The 19617-nt window shown below is 48.8% G+C and overlaps 1 protein-coding gene across 1 annotated transcript; it reads right to left on the bottom strand.

The window, feature by feature from the left end:
* Positions 1 to 4433: 4433 nt before the first annotated feature.
* Positions 4434 to 18744, bottom strand: SRM (spermidine synthase). The gene is made up of 8 exons (XM_087701950.1): positions 18530 to 18744; positions 16317 to 16437; positions 14641 to 14733; positions 10900 to 11053; positions 9116 to 9199; positions 7530 to 7675; positions 6200 to 6322; positions 4434 to 4849 (listed from the first exon to the last, which is right to left on the bottom strand). Exons 1-8 carry the CDS (start codon positions 18682 to 18684, stop codon positions 4832 to 4834), a joined length of 894 nt encoding a protein of 297 aa, XP_087558076.1. The 5' UTR covers positions 18685 to 18744; the 3' UTR covers positions 4434 to 4831.
* Positions 18745 to 19617: the final 873 nt, after the last annotated feature.

The following is a 19617-nucleotide window of genomic DNA, read 5'->3' as shown; positions in this document are numbered from 1 at the left end:
GTTTGATCCTGAACGATTGAAGGTTCCCTCAGCCTTCCAGGGTCGGTAAAATGAGAAGAGTTTGTTGGGGGCAATAGACTGACCCTATAAACTGCTTAGACTGCTGCATAGTTTATAGGGTCAGTCTATTGCCCCCAACAAACTCTTCTCATTTTACCAACCCTGGAAGGCTGAGGGAACCTTCAATCGTTCAGGATCAAACTCCTGACGATGGGCATAGCATGATAAAGCGGTATATAAGTCCAAGTGCTATTGCTTTTGCATGATCAAGAGGAAAAAAAAATTAGCTTCATCTGAGAAAAGGGCAAACCTGTAAAACCTTTTAAAATAATCGGTCTGTGGTTTCCATAAGACCCGACTACTTGCCTTAGCCAAAAGACCATCGACGACCAATGTTCCCTCTAATTCAGTGATGGTGAACCTATGACACGCATGTCAGTGCTGACACACGTAGCCATTTGGGGTGACACGCACAGGATTTCATGCGATTCATCCTCGGCTCCTGCACGGCCGCTGAGGATGAAAGAATCTGTGCTGGAGGAACGGGGGGGGGGGACGTGTGATCTCCCCCGCCCACACTCACTTACTGTATCGCCGCCGCCCCTTTCTGAGCGCAGGGGCTGCTGGTAAGGCGTGTGTGCCGTGCGCACACACGTCATCAGCGCGGCGAGGGAGGACCCGCAGAAGAGGAGCGCGGGAACAGTGCGCGCCTCTCTCCAGTCAGGCCGGCACAGAGAGTCTACTCCTGGTTAGTTAAAGAATTCGCCCTCCCCCTCACTTATCTCATTTCACGGCAGGGCTGTGGAGTCTGCTGCTTCCAGCTCCACGTCCTCATCAACATGCCGCTCGCGTCACTAGGAATATTCATAGCAGGGGCGGGCTGGAGCGGCATGTTGATGAGGACGTGGAGCTGGAAGCAGCCGACTCCACAGCCCTGGTTCACAGCACCCCAAACAAGTTCAATAATATCAAGGGCAACATACGAAATCAACTGATGAACAAAGAAGTTACTAAGCAGGTATGTTAAATAATTTGTTTTTGGTTTATTAAATACAATTATATATTGCAATTATACATTTTTGTAGTTTAAACTATAAATTGCGCAAAATTATGTTTTTGTCGAAGTGACACACAACGCGAGTTATGCTCGATTTTTTGCCGATTTTTGACACACCACGCCAAAAAGGTTGCCCATCACTGCTCTAATTTCTTTTCAGTGTGAGCAGAAAAGTATAGTGTTTGAGCGGCATATTTTCATGCCTGAGCACCTGAATTTTTTTCACAGATGTCACCTAAGACAACAACAAAATCAGTATTATTTGAAACTCATGTATGTTTATTTATGTTTATTCAAGGTACCCGCTTAATTAAAAGTGTTATATAATATCAGTATCACTTAACAACGCTCCTGCTTAGCAACCAAAATGTTGGCTCAGAAAGTCTGGCATTTGAAGCATGCAAGTCTTAAAGCTGTTGTTACAAGACCCTTGCACCCCTAACCCTTTAGGGGAAAAAAAAATCCAGGGGTCTTCAAACGTGACAGCTTTAAGACTTGTGGACTTCAACTCCCAGAATTCCTCCCTGAGGGGAATTATATATGTGGACTGTTTCATAGTTACATTAGAGAACTACATTGTTAGAACTTAGCACAAAAGATACCTTTTATCTGAAAATCCAAATAGAGTAAACCTGCTATTATCCCAGAGCACTAATGTCATTTGTCCCAATCTGTTTTACGAGTCTGTATTAAAATAGATAGAAATATTTTCACTAAATTTTATAGATCTATATTTCAGGAACCTATCAGAAGTTAGGGCAAGATAAGAGTGGAAGAATGAATTTTGTTGCAGGTCATGGGGATTTTTTCAGCATCTTAAAAGTGGAGCGCATGTGCATTGAACTAGCAATACCCATTTAATAACAAAAGGAAATGGCTGAATTAAATTTGGTAAAGTTGCAAGCGAGCTGTAAAAAGCTTGTGGTTTTTAAAATCAGAGAATCAGAAGGGATACTGGAGGTCTTCTAGTCCAGCCCCTTGTCCAAGGCAGGAGTCTTTATATCATTTGAGACAAATGGCCATCCAGTCTTTTGAAAACCTGTAGCAAATGAATTAAAATTCCATTGATTTTAATTGTTCTTACTGTCAGATTTCTCCTTATTTCCAGCTTGAGTCTCCTTCTGACAAGTTTCCATTGCTTCTTGTCCTGTCCTCAGGTGCTATTGCTGCCGCCTCCTCCTCCTCCTCCAACAGCACCAGCACATTTGCTGCCCAGCGCTGCGGCTGAGGTGAAGCCGCCAAAGCTCCCGCTGGCGCCCCCGCAGCATTGGGCGGAAATCCAGCAGTGCTGTTGGAGGAGGCAGCGAACCAGCCTGCCACCGCCGGCCACCGCTAGCCCCGCCGCTCTTCCCGCCCCCTTCCTAGCCCCACAGTCCAGCAGTCGCAGCAGAAGCAGCCCCGGGGCTCCGCTGCCACTCCCCGCATTTTCTGGACGGGGTCTTACAGGAAGGAATCCCCCTTTGAAGAGCCGTGCTCTTCAAAACAAGTCTGGGGAGGTCCTTTGCAGGCGGCCAGTTGTAGCCACCTGCAAAGGACTTCCCCACGTTTGCTTTAAAGAAATCTCTGCGCAGCAGTTAGAAACTGCTGCGTGGGGGTTTCTTTCCACGTGCGCGGCCGCGCAGCCGCGCACCTTAGAGGGAACAGTGTCGACGACAGCAGTTTTTGCCCCACGGAATTCGACAAGCATTTGCCAAATCCCAATATTAAACACAAAAGGCCAAAATGAAAAGCTTTATTTTGGAGCCTCCCAGTTCTGTGCGCAGAAACAGTGGCAACACCAGGGGTGGGATTGAAAAATGTTAAGCAACCGGTTCTCTACCTGGTGGTTGGGTGGGCATGACTATGGTGGGAATGGCCTGGCTGGCCTCCTGCACCACGGCGGGGATGACAAGGTTTTCACCCTCATTGAGCCTCCGGGTGAAAATGGCCTTGTTTCCGGACTTCCGGGAGGTCAGTTTTTCACCCTCCCAGAGCCTCCACACGGGCCCTGCACTTACCTGGCATAATGAACAGGCCGCGTGGAAACTCCTGGGAGGGGAGGGGTGGGCGAGGCCAGCCAGTCCTTGCAACTACCGGTTCGGCGAACTGGATGTAAAATTATTATCCGGTTCACCTGAACTCATGCGAACCCGTTGAATCCCACCACTGGGTAACACAAGCTTTTACTTGCCTAATGTGCTCAATTCCCCCTCCCTCAAAAAAAAAGAAGAAAAAGAGACAAAGACCATTTTAGATGTATTTTTTTTAAAAAAGGAAACAAAATCATACATAGACATACCCTTCCGGCCTATATTGTACCTAGGCAAAATTTCCCCACAAGGCAGAATGAGTTACACGGGGACTGGCTAAAATCAGGGGTCTCTGAGAGGTCACCTTTCCTCCCCAGATCTTTCGGGCTGCAGAATTCCCAACCCTTGGCCCTTATTTTGAACCAGCAGGACTGGAATCTTATTTTGGGTTTTTGAAAGAAAGATGGGCACGGTTGGGTCAAAGGGTGCCAGATTTATCATCAGGCTGGGAATTTGGGCACTTGTAGCTTAAGACACTCCCAAAGAAGAACCAGCTCAAGGAAAGGTATATGTCATTTTTGCAAACTACCAGTGAAATGCACCACGGTTATCTTCTTAAAAGGGGAACAGTTCCTTAAAAGTTATAGGTTCCCCCGTCGCATACATATGCTAGTCGTTCCCGACTCTAGGGGGTGGTGCTCATCTCCATTTCAAAGCCAAAGAGCCAGCGCTGTCCAAAGACGTCTCCGTGGTCATGTGGCCGGCATGACTCAATGCCAAAGGCGCACGGAACGCTGTGACCTTCCCACCAAAGGTGGTTCCTATTTTTCTACTTGCATTTTTTAACGTGCTTCCGAACTGCTAGGTTGGCAGAAGCTGGGACAGGTCACAGGCGCTCGCTCTGTTACACGGCGCTAGGGATTCGAACTGTCGACCTGTCTGATCGACAAGCTCAGCGTCTTAGCCCCCGTGTCCCCCTGCGTTTGTTCGAAACATTTCTGGGAGGGAGAGTAATTTCATTTCCAAGGCTACTTCTGCTTAACAAAGATGCATGATTACAACAGTAATTTGGGAGCGGTGTGTGGAAAAGGCCCGGACTTGCTGTCGATTGGAAACGCTCCGGTTATACCGGCATTTCCGGCGGCACAAACGGGGGCAGCTTAAAACGCCTCTTCTCTCTTCATGGCAGGCAGGCAGGCAAGCAGGCAGGCAAAGCAGAGTTTACAGCTGGCAGACGCTTCTTAGTTCAGCTAAAAAGGGATTGCTGAGAGCAGGGACAAAATACCAAAACAGTGAAACAGAAGGTTTGGTTCTCCTATGGGGGCTTTTGAAAACATTACACTATTCGGGGGGGGGGGGAAAGCTGCCAAACCACGTCCCGTCTGCTGAGTTACTGAGGAGGGGTGGGGAGCATCAGAAAAAGAGTGTTTGGGGAGGGGGGGAAATATTTGTTAGCTATAAATACAGATCCATGAATCGGAAAACACCGGCTGGGTTAATGCTGAGTTCTGGAAGGAGACGCCTCCAAACCGCAGAGCCTGAAACCGAGGCCTGAGTGGAAGCTTTGGAGTCTTGCCAGGGGCCGAATGCCAAGTCCTTTTCTTTTTAAATACATAATAGGAAGAGACGTTCAGCTGGCAGAGAGGGTACCCGGACTTGCAGGACGGGAGGACCGGAGCCATCGCCGGAGAAAATCTACGGTGGTGCCACTTCGAGATCTCCAGACCTTTTGAGGGAAGAGGGCCAAGCTGTCCTGTGGCATTTTTTACACGGTACTCAGTGCCTGGGGAGGGGAGGGGAGGGAGGATGGAGAGACGGAGAAAAGCACAGCTGTTAACAGGAAACTGGCGGGCAAAGCATGGTAAATGTTTCGGCCCCGAGCGAATAAAATAATTGTGTAAGTGCTTATTCAACAATTGCTTCTGTTGTGGCCCACAAATTCAGACAGTGAGGAGTCTGGGGAGGAACATGGGCCAGTCCTGGAGTCTGGGGAAGGCTCGGATGAGGGCTCTGTGTCGGAGGCAGAGAGGGGTCCAGGGCCGTCTGACAGTTATCAGCTGCCTTCAGAGTCAGACATCAGTGAGGCAGAGGAACAACTGGAGCCTGTTCCCAGTGTGTGCATGCGCAGAGTTGCCAGACAAAGGGAACAGCTAAAGAACAGAGGTCAACTTGGGAGTAAAGCCACAGGTGGACGATGAATGGCCCCTCCCAGAGGGAATAAAAGAAGAGCGAAAGGGGAGTGGAGCTTGCAGGAGACAATTAGTTCACTTACTGTATTTTTTGGAGTATAAGACGCACTTTTTTCCCTCAAAAAAGAGGCTGAAAATCTGGGTGCGTCTTATACACTGAATACAATTTTTTTGCCTTCTGAAGCCCCGCCCCTTCACCAAAATGGCTGTGCAGAGCCTGTAGACAGCTTTCAGACAGCTCCTGGGGGCTGGGGAGGGCAGAAATGAGTGAAAAACATCCCGGTTTTTGCTCAACTGTGCCCCCCCCAGCCCAGGAGTACTCTATAAGCTTCCTAAAGGCTATGCATGCAATTGTTTTGTCAAAAAACAGGCCCGTTTTCACAAAAAATGGGCCTTTTGCTTGTTTGGGGCCCCCCCCAACCCCCAGGAGCACTCTGCAAGCTCCCTAAAGGCTATTCATGCCTTTTTTGGGGGGTGGGGGGGACAGGCCTGTTTTAGCAAAAAATGGGCCGTTTTGGGGAGGTTTGCAAAGAGAAAAACTTTTTTTTAAAATTTGCCTGTTCAAAACCTTGCTGCATCTTACACTCTGGTGCATCTTATACTCCGAAAAATACAGTAATTGGTTTGTGACTCTTTGAGACTCCTAGCTATGTTCTGCAGATATCGGCCTGTCAGCTCTCCAAGCCAGATAAGGTCTGTGACTGTAACTCCTCTCTCGAAAGACTTTGCTGGATGTGAATGAGCAGAATTCACAGGAAATTAATAAAAGGAGTTTTTTGTCAGGACAAGAGAGTCATGCTCTTGGGAAGCCTTGGTCAGAAAGAAAGGGGACCACACTGGCAATGGCAGAGAATGGGACCCATCCATAATTTTGCGGGATTCGTCACGCTAACGTCAAAACCTGGAAGGGGAAAAATAAAAAAATAAATCCAGGCGTGGTTTACCTTTCGTGCAAACTCTGGCAAGACGAATGCCGCTCGGTGGATGTCCGAGTTGTAATACTTAAGGCTCATTTTTTCCACTTGTTCCTGAGAAAGTAGCTGGATCGGTTCCCTGAAGTTAGTGTTCTGCATAAAATTTCACACAAGGGAGAAAGACAACAACAACCCAGCCATGTTTATTCGTTCGAGAGCTTTTGGAATCACTAGCGTAGCTTTCCCCATCCAGAAGTGCCAGGAGGGGAACTCCTAGACTTCTCCACTAGCATTGGTTGAGCCATTTGAGGCCACCACACTACAAAAAAAAAAGATGTGGAGACTCTAGAAAGAGTGCAGAGAAGAGCAACCAGGATGGTTAGGAGACTGGAGGCTAAAACATGCAATGAATGGTTGCAGGAACTGGGCATGGCTGGTCTAGTGAAGAGAAGGACCAGGGGAGAAAGGATAGCAGTCTTCCAATATTTGAGGGGCTGCCACAGAGAGGAGGGGGTCAAGCTATTTTCCATGAAGGCCAAACAAGGAACAATGGATGGAAACTGACCAAGGAGAGATTCAACCTAGAAATGAGGAACTTTCTGACAGGGACAACAATCAACCCATGGAACAGAAGTTGCCTTCAGAAGTTGTGGGAGCTTCATCCCTGGAAGCTTTCAAAGAGACTGGACTGCCACCTGTCAAAAATGGTCCAGGATCCCCTGCTTGGGTGGGGGGGGGTTTGGACTAGATGACCTACAAGGTCCCTTCCATCTCTGTTAATCTGGATCTATCTAAGATGATCCAAGGCCTGGAGGCTAAAACATACAAAGAACGATTGCGGGAACTGGGCATGGCTGGTCTAGTGAAGAGAAGGACCAGGGGAGAAAGGATAGCAATCGTCCAATGTTTGAGGGGCTGCCACAGAGAGGAGGGAGTCAAGCTATTTTCCAAAGCACCCAAAGGCCAGACAAAGAATAATAATGGATGAAAACTGAAAAAAGAGATTCAACAAGGAAATAAGGAGGAACTTTCTGACAGTGAGAACAATCAACCAGTGGAACAGAAGTTGCCCTCGGAAGTTGTGGGAGCTTCATCACTGGAGGCTTTCAAGAAGAGACTGGACTATCCTCTGTCAGAAATTGTGTCGGGTCTCCTGCTTGGGCAGGGGGTTGGACTAGATGACCTACAAGGTCCCTTCTTCCAACTCTGTTAGTCTGAGATCTCCCAAGGGTGAACAAGGCCGGCACGTGCACCTTCTCTTCTCCCTCGCCCCAGGGCCTCCCGTACACAATTACACCGACTCCGTTAATGCAAATTCATGGAGGGAAAAAAACGAAACAAAACCCCTCTGGGTCCTTACTGGATTTTTGCTGCAAAGCATGAAGCCAATCTGGCCGCTGGGGTACGTCGGGATGGTGCAGTAGGCGTACTCGACCACTGGAAAGAGGGATTTACAGAACTGGCGCATCTCCTTAATGAGATCGAGGTGCAACCACTGGCATTCCCCTGGTCAAGAAAGAAAGAAAAGATGGATTTTTCCCATCTGCCTGGCCTGGTTGTCTTCTCTCGAGGAAGCTCGGAATCGGAGATGTGGGTTTCCTGCAAGCCTTCTTGTGTTTTTTCTTGCTTTTATAAAAGCCCTGCATGAGTAATTCGTGACTAAATAGACCCATTTTTCTGAGTTTGTACATGCCTTCAGCTTTTAAGGGTTCCCCAAGCACATATGTGCTAGCTATTCCCAATTCTAGAGGGCGGTGCTCATCTCCGTTTCAAAGCCGAAGAGCCAGCGCTGTCCGAAGACGTCTCCGTGGTCATGTGGCCGGTATGACTTAACGCCCAAAGGTGCACGGAACACTGTTCCCTTCCTACTAAAGGTGGTTCCTATTTTTCTACTTGCATTTTTTACGTGCTTTCAAACTGCTAGGTTGGCAGAAGCTGGGACAAGTCACGGGAGCTCCCTCCGTTACGCGGCAGCAGGGATTCGAACCGCTGACCTTTCTGATCAACAAGCTCAGCATCTTAGCCTCTGAGCCACTGCGCCCCTTATCTCCAGCTCTTAAGCCAACCCAAAGACCTGACTATGCACATCGAGACCAGCTATAAATCAACCGGCAAAGCAAGATTATTATTTTTTTTAAAGCCACATTTGCAAAGCCAAATTAAGGCAACTACAGTAGTCCTCGACTTACGGCCACATTTGAGCCCAAAATTTATGTTGCTAAGCGAGACAGTTGTTAAATGAATTTTGGCCTCATTGTACGAACTTTCCTGCCACAGTTGTTAAGCGAATCACTGCAGTTGTTAAGTCAGTAACCTGGTTGTTAAGTGAATCTGGATCTCAATTGGCTTGTCAGAAGGAGATCGCTCCCCCCCAGGCGCTGCAACTGTCATAAATACGAGTCAGTTGCCTGAATTTTGATCACCTGACCATGAGGGGTGAGTTCCTGCTGGCATTACTACCGGTTCGTTGCCTGAAATATTTTGCACTTAAAAAGGTCTGCGCATGCGCATACCATTAAAAAAAAGGGGGGGGATTACATTTTTTCAAATCTTCGGCGCCTGCGCAGAACGGAAAATAAAGATGGCAGGGCCAGGATAGAACCGGTATGGGCACCTTTCCAGCCAAGTTACTACCTCTTCGGCCGTACCGGTAGGAACCCACCTCTGGTTGTAAGCAAAAAAATGGTTAGAAGTCAATTTTTTCCCCCAGTGAGGTGTTAACTTCGAACGGTCGCTAAATGAACTGTCATAAACCGAGGGATGCCTGTATTCAACGTTTGCACCTGACTTGGGTTAACCATGCGGAGAATGGGGAGCCGGTGGGCTCAGACTGCTTGGGGATTCTTTAAGGGGGAATCTTAAAGCAAAACAGCAAGGGGAAAAAACCCAGTTTTAACTCAAGGAAGGGGGAACTGGACCAGGCCGGGTACTCGGGCCAGGAATCACCTTGGCAACAGAGAATCCCATCTTCCCTCAGGGCAGTTTTCATCAGCTGGTAATAGGATTCCTTAAACAGGCTTTCAGCTGGACCTGACAAGAAACGGGGTGTTAAAAGAGCATTATAAGGTCAACGCATCAGATTAAAACTGGGGGGATGTGGGCCTAAGTCTCCCTGGGCTTGCAGTTTGCCACGTGATCAGAGTACCGTGTTTTCCCAAAAATAAGACAGGGTCTTATTTTCTTTTGACCCCCCCCAAATAAGCACTTGGCCTTATTTTCGGGGAGGTCTTATTATTTTTGAGGTGCACAAGGCGGCAAGCGTGGTCACCTCACGGCTGCTGCAGTGTTGCGATATTTTCTGGGAGGTCTTATTATTTTTGAGGCGCACAAGGCGGCAAGTGTGGTCACCTCATGGCTCCTGCAGTGTTGTGATATTTTCGGGGAGGACTTATTATTTTTGAGGCGCAGAAGGCAGCAAGTGTGGTCACCTCATGGCTGCTGCTGTGTTGCGATATTTTCGGGGAGGGCTTATTTTAGCGCATGCGCCCAAAAGCCCGATTAGGGTTATTATCCAGGGAGGTCTTATTTTTGGGAAAACAGGGTAGCTGTCTATGGAGATTCTCGGTCATCCAGGTCATGGTTGCCCCAAAAGTGCTTTTTTTCCCAAGAGGCAACTGATTTTTTCTTTGAAGACGTTTCCCTTCTCATCCAAGAAGCTTCTTCAGCGCTGTCTGGATGGTGGGGAACGGAAGTACTGATACTCCTTGCAGACAACTGGTCATTTGCATTCTTTTCAGAGAGCCATTGAGGGCACTTGGGAGGTTTATCTGTGTTCACCCTGAGGGAATCCTTCCCTTCCCCACCATCCAGTCAGGGTTGAAGAAGCTTCTTGGGTGAGAAGCAAAATGTCTTCAAAAGGAAAACAAAAACAAAAAAAAATCCAGTTGCCTCCTGAAAAAAAACACCTTTGGGACAACCACGACCTGGAGGACTGAGAATCTCTACAGACTTCTAGCTACACAATTTGGGACAAACACCCTTGGAATGGTGTGGGAGTAGGAATGGATTTCCAGAGGGAAAAAAAATGCAGACTACAGGAACCATTTGCACCACTCGGGACACACTCTGAGGACACAGATAAACCTCCAAGTGGCCTCAACAACCCTCTAAAAAGGATGCAAATGACCAGCTGTCTGCAATCCTTCTCTCCCCCCCCCCCCCATCCAGTCAAAGCTGAAGAAGCTTCTTGGACAGAGAAGCGAAATGTTTTCAAAGAAAAAGAAAGAAAGCCCTTTGGGACGATCAGAGTAGCTGCCTTCTCTCGGCCCACCGACCCTGGCAGGGTCATTGGGAGGATTAAACGGGCAGTGGGAGGCCTTAACTCAGGAGTCGGCAACCTTAAACACTCAAAAGACCCATTTGGACCCATTTCCCATAGAAAACAAAACATCGGGAGCCACAAAAACCTTCCGGTGCCGGACTATTTCCTGAGCAGCTACAAAACTAGCATATGTAGTTGAATTAAACATTCTGTTTTCTTCTGAATCTTTTATTTCCTTGGATTTATCCATGGTTGGCCTACCAGGGGTCGAAAAGCTCAATAAATCACATCCCGGTGAGTGTTGCACACTGGCAGTTGTGACGCATATTCTGAGCGACAGGGAGCTGCAGCAGGGGGATGGAAGAGCCACATGCGGCTCCAGAAGCAAAGCCTGAGCCCTGCCTTAACCAAAAGCAGGAAAAAGGGAGATTGGGAAGGCTGCAGGTGGGGCCCGGCTCCCCAGACTCACCCATGGGATCCGAGGAATCGGTGATGATCACATCAAAAGCCTCTTGGTTCTGCTTCATGAATTCAAAGCCATCCCCAACGTGGAGCGTCAGCTTCGGGCTGGAGTAGCCCACGGCCATGCCGGGGAGATATTTCTTAGAGGCCTGGATCACGTCCTGCAACATTTCGAGTCATGCATTTTTCTACATCCAGCAAGTAACGGGCCATTTCAGCTTAGCAGCTTAGCCCAAACTGTTACTCCAGGTAACTGAGGAATTCTTTTGCCAATCAGTGGAACAAAGAAAGTCCCTTTGCAATCACACTTCATGGCATTTTTCTAGCTCTGCCTGGAGAAGCTGAAGAATCAATCTCAGCCCTTTGAATTTTAGTTGCAAAGTTGCTTATAAATCCTAAGTTGCATTAACAAAGGGATACAATCACAATCAAGGGAGGCACTAATGCCACTCTATAAAGCCCTAGTAAGGCCACACCTAGAGTACTGCATCCAGTTTTGGTCACCCCACTATAAAAAAGATGTTGAGACTCTGGAAAGAGTTCAGAGAAGAGCAACCAGGATGATGATGGGGACTGGAGATTAAAACATAGGAAGAACGGTTGCAGGAACTGGGCCTAGTGAAGAGAAGGACCAGGGGAGACAGGATAGCAGTCTTCCAATATTTGAGGGGCGGCCACAGAGAGGAGGGGATCAAGGTATTTCCCAAATCACCTGAAGGCCAGACAAGGAATAATAGATAGAAACGGAACAAGGAGAGATTCAATCTGGAAATAAAGAGAAATTTTCTGGCAGTGAGAACAATCAACCCATGGAACAGAAGTTGTAGGAGCTTCATCACTGGAGGTTTTCAAGAAGAGACTGGACTGCCATCTGTCAGAGATGTTGTAGGGTCTCCTGCTTGGGTGGGTGGGATTAGACTAGATGACCTACAAGGTCCCTTCCAACTCTTTGTATCTTTATCTGTCTGCAGCTACCACTAAGCCACGGTCCTTCCGTTGCTTAGTCCCAAGGCCTTACTTTTCCTAGGGTCAAGACACGAAGCTAGTTAAGAAGCCCTTCTCTGCATTTTCCCAGTTTACCCAGGATGGGCCTTACCTGCTTCAGTTCTTCCTGCACCCCCTCACACACACACACACCCCACTCCCCTTCTCCAGGCTGTGCCCTTGAGCCCAATAAGGGCTGTGACTGCATGATATGCCAGCTACTTTTCAGCTGACCATAAATTCAGTAGTAAACAGCCTGAGATTGAATCTCAGTAAATATCATTAAGTGTTGTACCTTATGGTTTTTGAGAAATGTATCTTGTCTTTTTAAGAGCCGAGGTGGCACAGTGGTTAGGGTGCAGTACTGAAGGCCACTACAGCTGACTGTTATCTGCAGTTCAGCAGTTCAAATCTCACCGGCTCAAGGTTGACTCAGCCTTCCATCCTTCCGAGGTGGGTGAAATGAGGACCCAGACTGTGGGGGTGATATGCTGACTCTGTAAACCGCTTAGAGAGGGCTGAAAGCCGTATGAAGCGGTATATAAGTCTAACTGCTATTGCTATGTACACTGAGAGCTTATGCACTAAAGACAAATTCCTTGTGTATCCAATCACACTTGGCCAATAAAGAATTCTTTTCTATTCTATTCTATTCTATTCTATTCTATTAACACACTGCAATGCTAACCTTTATAGGAAATGTAATTTAATGGCTTGCTGTGTTTTTCCTTGTTTTTTGTCTCCCAACATCCGGGAATGGCAAGGTTGTTCGAGGACTCGGGAGGGAGTAAATCCACTGCCAGAACATTCCTGCCCCAGCGTTTGATTTTCACTGGGGGGCATTTTTGGCGAAGAACATCCTGTTCTTCTAAACACCTCACCCTCCAGTTGGGACAAGCAGTATTTTCTGCCTCCTGGGCCTCCCACCTTTTCATTTTCTCTTCCACCCAACCCTGGAAGATTCAGCCAGTTGGAGTTCTCCTCCCCTGATGAAATCTAACCAGGACGATGTTCCATTAAGGGAAACCCAGATCCATCCCCTATTCGGAGGATAGAAAAGAACTAAACGCAGTTCTGGTCCAAGATTTGGGGCTGTTTTTCTCATCCAGGGAAACTGCAAGGAGGTGGATTTCAGTGAAATACTGGAATAAACTTCCTAAGGAAAATAGACCTTAGCAGTCTCCGAGGATGTAAACAAATCCTGAATCTTGCATAGTACTCAAACCTAAACATGAGCAAAGGGATTGGATTGGCACAGCCGTTGCCGAGAATGATACAGGTACAGATTGACAGAGTTGGAAGGGATCTTGTAGGTCATCTAGTCCAACCCCCTGCCCAAGCAGGGGACCCTACACCATTTTTGTCAGATGGCAGTCTAGTTTCTTCTTGAAAGCTTCCAGGGATGAAGCTCCCACAACTTCCGAAGGCAACTTCTGTTCCATGGGTTGATTGTTCTCACTGTCAGAAAGTTCCTCCTTATTTCCAGGTTGAATCTCTCCTTGATTGGTTTCCATCCATTATTATTCCTTGTCTTTGGAGAATAGCTTGTCCCCCTCCTCTCTGTAGCACCCCCTCAAATATTGGAACTCTTAATATCCTTTCTCCCCTGGTCCCTCTCTTCACTAGTCTAGCCATGCCCAGTTCCTGCAACTGTTCATCCTATGTTTTAGCCTCCAGTCCCCTCATCATCCTGATTTATTCAGTTATTTAAATGGTTATAGACCATTTATAGTGTGGTGATCAAAACTGGATGCAGTACTCTAGCTGTGGTCTTACTAGGGCTTTATAGAGTGGTATTAGCACCTCCCTTGATCTTGATTGTATCCCTCTGTTAATGCAACTTAGGATTTCTAAGCAACTATGCAGCTACAATTCGACTGTTGGGAGTTGAAGTCCAAACATCTGGAAGGCAGGTTTCAATCACACCCACGCAACCTGGCAATTTTACAACTCTACTTCATGTTAGTCTCCCACGAGTTTTCATTCCTACGTTGCAAGGTTTTAAGTGATCTTGGTGATTGGTCGTTATGAAATCATGGCGATGTCTGGGTTAACTTAAATCAGGAGCAGTCCAACAGCCAGCCCCTCCTTAAGAATAGGAGAATTTATGAAAAGGATAAGCTTTGAGATTAACACAGTTCTCCTCTTACAACGTCTATAGCAGTGTTTTTCAACCTTTTTTGTGCAAAGGCACACTTTTTTCATGAAAAAAATCACGAGGCACACCACCATTAGAAAATGTTAAAAATTTTTAACTCTGTGCCTATATTGACTATATATAAAGTAATTCTCCCACGGCACACCTTACACTATGTCACGGCACACTAGTGTGCCGCGGCACAGTGGTTGAAAAACACTGGTCTATAGTCCTAAATATTATCTTACGCTGATCTCGAAGTGAAATAAAAATACATCTAGACCAGTGACGGTGAGCCTTTTTCTTACGGCGTGTCAAAATTGCCCACTCAAACTCCCCACTCAATTGTGCATGCGCCCCCTCCCCTTCCAGCGCATGTGCAAGAGACCCCTTCCCAGCCTCCGGAGGCTTTCCTGAGGCCTGGGAGAGCGAAAACAGCCTCCTCTGGCCTTCTGGAAATGTGAAAATCATATGGGCTCCAGAGGTTCTTCATCACAGATCTAGACACATACACCTCCTTACTGGTCAAACACATCCATGCCATTTGGAGCCCCAGTGTCCGATTTTCATGCAGAAGACACCAGACCAACTCCCAGAGTTAACCAGGCTTTGCAAACCAAGGCATACCTCATCAATTTCACACTGTATTACCGACTCAACCGAAGGATGCTTCACTACTTCTCTTAAGACTCCTCCGTCGCCACCACCGATAATCAGAATCTGGATAAAAAGGAGAAGGTGCTGCCTCAAGCGCCAAGCCAAATCTCCATCAAAGCCTTACGCGGATTTAGAGGCCACCCAAATCCCCAAGGGAGCTTACAGTGTTAAAAGCAGGAAAAAAGGCACATACTGGGGGCCTCTACCAGGAGACAAATACTTAAGATGTAATTCTACAGGGCTTGGCACCCCCACTCCCTCAAGGCCTGGGGGAGCAGCTAGCATTTCAGCAACTTTTTAAACATCACTTTTTAAACATCACACACACCGAGAACCCAATGGATCTCGGTGTGTATGTGTGTTAATATCACAGAGTGGGCATTGCAACAGAGATTTCTCTCCATGAGGACTAGACGTCTATGGAGATTCTCAGTCACCCACATCATGGTTGTCCCAAAGGCGCTTTTTTCAAGAGGCAACTTGGACTTTCTCATTTATTTTTTCTTTGAAGACGTTTATACAGAAGCTTCTTGGATAAGAGGCGAAACGTCTTCAAAGAAAAAGCAGAAAAGCACCTTTGGGCCATGAGGACCAGATGCGTGAAAAAATAATCAACGAGGATCGCGATTTATCATCACTTGCTGCTTGTATGTACACTGAACGCTTCTGCACCGGAGGCAAACTCCTTGTGTGTCCAATCACACTCCTCGAGACAAACTCACTGTGTGTCAATAAGGAATTCTATAATCTACTGTATTTTTCAGAGAATAAGACCCATCGTTTCCCCCCCAAAAAAGAGAGGGTGAAAATCTGGGTGCGTCTTAAACACTGAATACAGCATTTTTGGCCTCCTAAAACCCCGCCCCCTTTGCAAAAATGGACATGCAGAGGGTTTGGGAGGCTTGCAAAGTGCTCCTGGGGGCTGGGGAGGGGAAAATGAACAAAATGAGCCATTTTTACTCATTCCCCCCCCCCCCAATTCCCAGGAGCACTCTACAAGCTTCCCAAAGCCTCTGCATGCCCTCCTTTTTTCTTCTTTTTTTTTTTTGCAAAAAAATGGGCCATTTTTTGCTCATTTTTGGCCCTCACAGCCCCCAGGAGCACTTTACAAGCCTCCCAAAGCTATGCATGCCCCCCCTTTTTTTTGCAAAAAAATGAGCCATGCAGAGGGTTTGGGAGGCCTGCAGAGTGCAAAAACTTTTTTTTTTAAAAAAATTACCTCTTCAAAATTATGGTGCGTCTTATACTCCGGTGCGTCTTATACTCCGGTGCGTCTTATAGTCCAAAAAAATATGGTATTCTATTAAGGATCATTGGCTAACATTTCAATGCTTTAAGTGTTTTTTCCGGTGAGACTGGTCTATCAGGGCAATCTGGTCTACCCAAATAGGGGATGGAGCCTACTGCTTCCACCTTTACCTTTAAATTTAACATTGGAAGGCTTTGTCTACCCGCAATGGGGCAGCTGTGACCAGACAAGGAGTCTCCACGTGGAAAAGGCTGCGCCAGGGCAGAGCAACACCAAGAGAAGAGGCTGAGCTCCGTGGACACCTGCTTTGTCTGTAAAACCTGGCCTGACACCCTGTGGAGCCATACCCATCCCAGGTAGCCAACCACAAGCCAAGCGGGCTCTGGAGAACGCTCACCTTCCGGGGGTTTGGATGGCTGCAGAGCGGGAGGTTGGCGATCATTTCCTGGTAGGAAAACTCATCTCTCTCGGTGCACTGGATAACTCCGTCAAGAACCAGGACGTTCCCGTAGGTTTTGCTGTAAAGGAGAAAGGGTCGAAAGATCCCGCTGAGTTTTGAACCAAGATTCAAAAGGAAGCCTCCCCTCTCCAGAAAGAGGGGAGAAAACCTTTGCCAGACCAATTCTCGAATACAGCCCATCTGCCTGGAATCTACACTGTACATCGGTCATTAATACAATTGAAAGAGTCCAGAGATATTTCACGAGAAGAGTCCTCCGCTCCTCTGCTCACAATAGAATCCCTTATGCCACCAGGCTCGAAATTTGGGTTTGGACAACCTGGAACTACTCTGCCTTTAGTACACAAAATTGTCTGCTACAACATCCTACCTGTCAACAACTACTTCAGCTTCAACAGCAACAATACACGGGCAAACAATCGATACAAACTCAAACCGCTCCAAACTCGATTGCAGAAAATACAACTTCGGGCAACAGAGTGGTTAATGCCTGGAATGCTCTACCCAACTCCGTGGTTACTTCCTCTAACCCCCACAGCTTCAACTTTAAACTGGACCTCAACCCCATTCCTAAGAGGTCCGTAAAGGGGGTGGGCATAAGCCCATCAGCGTGCCTACTGTCCCCATTTATTTCCATTCATTTCTTTCGTTCATGCCCATGTTTATACTTATACCTGTCTTGTATATGTTTGACAAATAAATAAATACAAATACAATACAAGAGTGTTGTACTTATGTAAACTTAGGGCCACCTCTGCTGTCCCTGAGGATGAAACTCACCGGCATCTCTCCATCCAGCAACGGGTGACCATTTCTGCTAACGGGTGACCATTTCTGCTAGGATCAGCACTCTCTCTTCCCCTCTGCCCATTCCCCCCAAAACCACTTTCCGCACTTCCTTTCCATTCCCACCCCCCTTCATCTGGCTTCAGCTGATGCTTATGCCCAGCTGCCTACTCCTGGGTGAGGAAGCCAGCCAGTAAACAGTAAAAACAGAGTTGGAAGGGACCTTGAAGGTCATCTAGTCCAACCCTCTCCTCACGCAGGAGACCCGTTCTAGGGATTCGAACCACTGACCTTCTGAGCGGCGTTGCGTGCAGTGGCCCTCTCCTTGGCAGGCAGCCGTCCCCTTCCCCCTCAGGGAGCCAAGTCCGGTTGGGTGGCACCTGATCCAGTTGGCTCTCGTGCTACTAGTCAGTCCCTGGCATCACAAAAGGCAACTGGGTGCCACCCAACTGGGCTTGGCTCCCTTGGCAGGGAGGGGGAGAAGCCTGACTGCCAAGTTGAGGGGGGGGGGGCAAGGAGAATGCCACTGTATGTAGCACTACTCGAAAGGTCGGTGGTTCGAATCCCTAGTACAGGGTCTCCTGTGTGAGGAGGGGATTGGACTAAATGACCTCCAAGATCTGTTTTTACTGTTTGCTGATCCTCGTAGGCAGAGGGCTGGACTCGACTCCAAGGCCCCTTCCGACTCTGTTACTATTTACTATGATCAAGCACATGGTGGCTCCTTGGGGGACCCACAGGTCTCCTGCATCAGCAGGGGGCTGGACTGGATGACCTCCAAGGTCCCTTCCGACTCTATTTTTCCTGTTCAATGAACCTCGCTTGTGGGATCGAGCGCCCGGCGGCTCCTTAGGGGACCCATAGGTCTCCTGTGTGATCAGGGGACTGAAGTGGATGACCTCCAAGGCCCCTTCCTATTCACTCTGATTACCGCTTGTGGGATCGAGCTCCCGGCGGCGGCTCCTTGGGGGGACCCACAGGTCTCCTGCATGAGCAGGAGCCTGGACTGGATGACCTCCAAGGCGCCTTCCGATTCTGTTACGGTTTACCGTTTGTGAGATCGAGCGCACGGCGGCTCCTTGGGAGGACCCACAGGTCTCCTGCGTGAGCCTTGGGGGCTGGACTGGATGACCTCCAAGGTCCCTTCCTATTCACTCTGATTGCCGTTTGTGGGATGGAGCGCGCGGCGACTCCTTTGCGGAGCTCCCACTCTGCAGATCTCCACGGGGGGCAGGAGTGGGGGGGGGGGGGGAAAGCCGAGGCGGCAGGAGGACCGAGGCTGCAGCTGGGCACCGCCTTGCCGCCGGCTTCCTTGCCGCGATCGCGGGTTGCGACCCCCGGAGCCCCTTCCCGAGCGCGCTCACCTGCGGAAGACCAGGATCTCCTGGAAGGGCGAGCGCTGGTGGTGCAGCACCTCCTCCACTTGCAGGGAGAGCGCCTGCCCGGGCCACAGGCTGCAGGTCTCGCGGAACCAGCCCTCCTGCGAGACGGATCCTCCGGCTGCAGCAGCCGCCTCCATGCCCGCCCAGCCCGGCCTCGGCTCGCTGCAAAGGGCCGATGGGGAAGGGAGGGGGGGAGGAGGAGGAGGAGCGGCTTCCCTCCCACCCTCCCTGGGCCACCTGCCACCTGTCCGCGCCGCAGCCCAACCCGGTTTCTTCTTCTCAGGAGGCGTGGCCTCGGCCCTTCCCCAAACGGCGGGCCCAATGGGAAGCCGCGACAGTTCGGGAAACGGGCTTCTCATTGGCCGAGACCCGCCAAGGGCGGCGGGAGCGAAAGCGAGTGAAGCCAGCAAGGTAGGTTGCGCGTTCCAGGCCTGGCCACGTGGGGCGCTGGAGCGGCGGGCCCGGATTGGCTGGGGAGAAGGCGGACGCGGAAGCGAGGGGCCGGCCCTCCACGTGGCTGGCTCGCAGCTGGGCTGAGCCTCCCCCTCCCCTCCCCAGGAAGCGCCCTGCTTTGCTTTGCCCGGGGGAGTCCCAAAGGGGTTTCCCCCCCGCCCCAAGAGACAATTAGGTGGCTCAGTGGCTAAGGCACTGAGCTTGTGGATCAGAAAGCTCGGCAGTTCCCTAGTCCTGGTCTCCTGCGTGAGCAAGGGGGTTGGACTAGATGACCTCTAACGTACCTTCCAACTCTGTTACTGTTTACTGGACTTTCTGTTTTTTCTTTGAAGACGTTTCGCTTCTCATGCAAGAAGCTTCTTCAGCTCAATTTCCCACCATCCAGTCAAGAGTTGAATATATTTTACATTCCTATTCTTCCTATTCCTATCTCCATTCCCATTCCTATTCTATCTGGACCTTCTGGTTTTCTTTTCTTTGAAGACATTTTGCTTCTCACCCAAGAAGCTTCTTCAGCTCAATTTCCCACCATCCAGTCAGAGCTGAATGTGTTTTACATTCCTATTCTATCTGGACTTTGTTTTTTTTCCCCTTTGAAGACATTTCGCTTCTCATCC

Source organism: Thamnophis sirtalis, unplaced genomic scaffold, assembly GCF_051295495.1.
Source record: "Thamnophis sirtalis isolate CommonGarterSnake01/CBP01778 unplaced genomic scaffold, rThaSir2_p1.2 scaffold_15, whole genome shotgun sequence".
In the NCBI taxonomy this organism is placed as follows: Eukaryota; Metazoa; Chordata; class Lepidosauria; order Squamata; family Natricidae; genus Thamnophis; species Thamnophis sirtalis.
This window is presented reverse-complemented; position numbering and strand designations above follow the sequence as displayed.

What these genes read in the sequence shown, in the direction of transcription:
- SRM (XM_087701950.1), bottom strand. Translation starts at nt 18,684, where the DNA reads ATGGAGGCGGCTGCTGCAGCCGGAGGATCCGTCTCGCAGGAGGGCTGG. An exon ending in GCCATCCAAACCCCCGGAAG is followed by an intron (nt 14,734 to 16,316) that starts GTGAGCGTTCTC and finishes CTTTTTATCCAG; the next exon opens with ATTCTGATTATCGGTGGTGG. An exon ending in TGCTTTGCAGCAAAAATCCA is followed by an intron (nt 6,323 to 7,529) that starts GTAAGGACCCAG and finishes AATTTTATGCAG; the next exon opens with AACACTAACTTCAGGGAACC.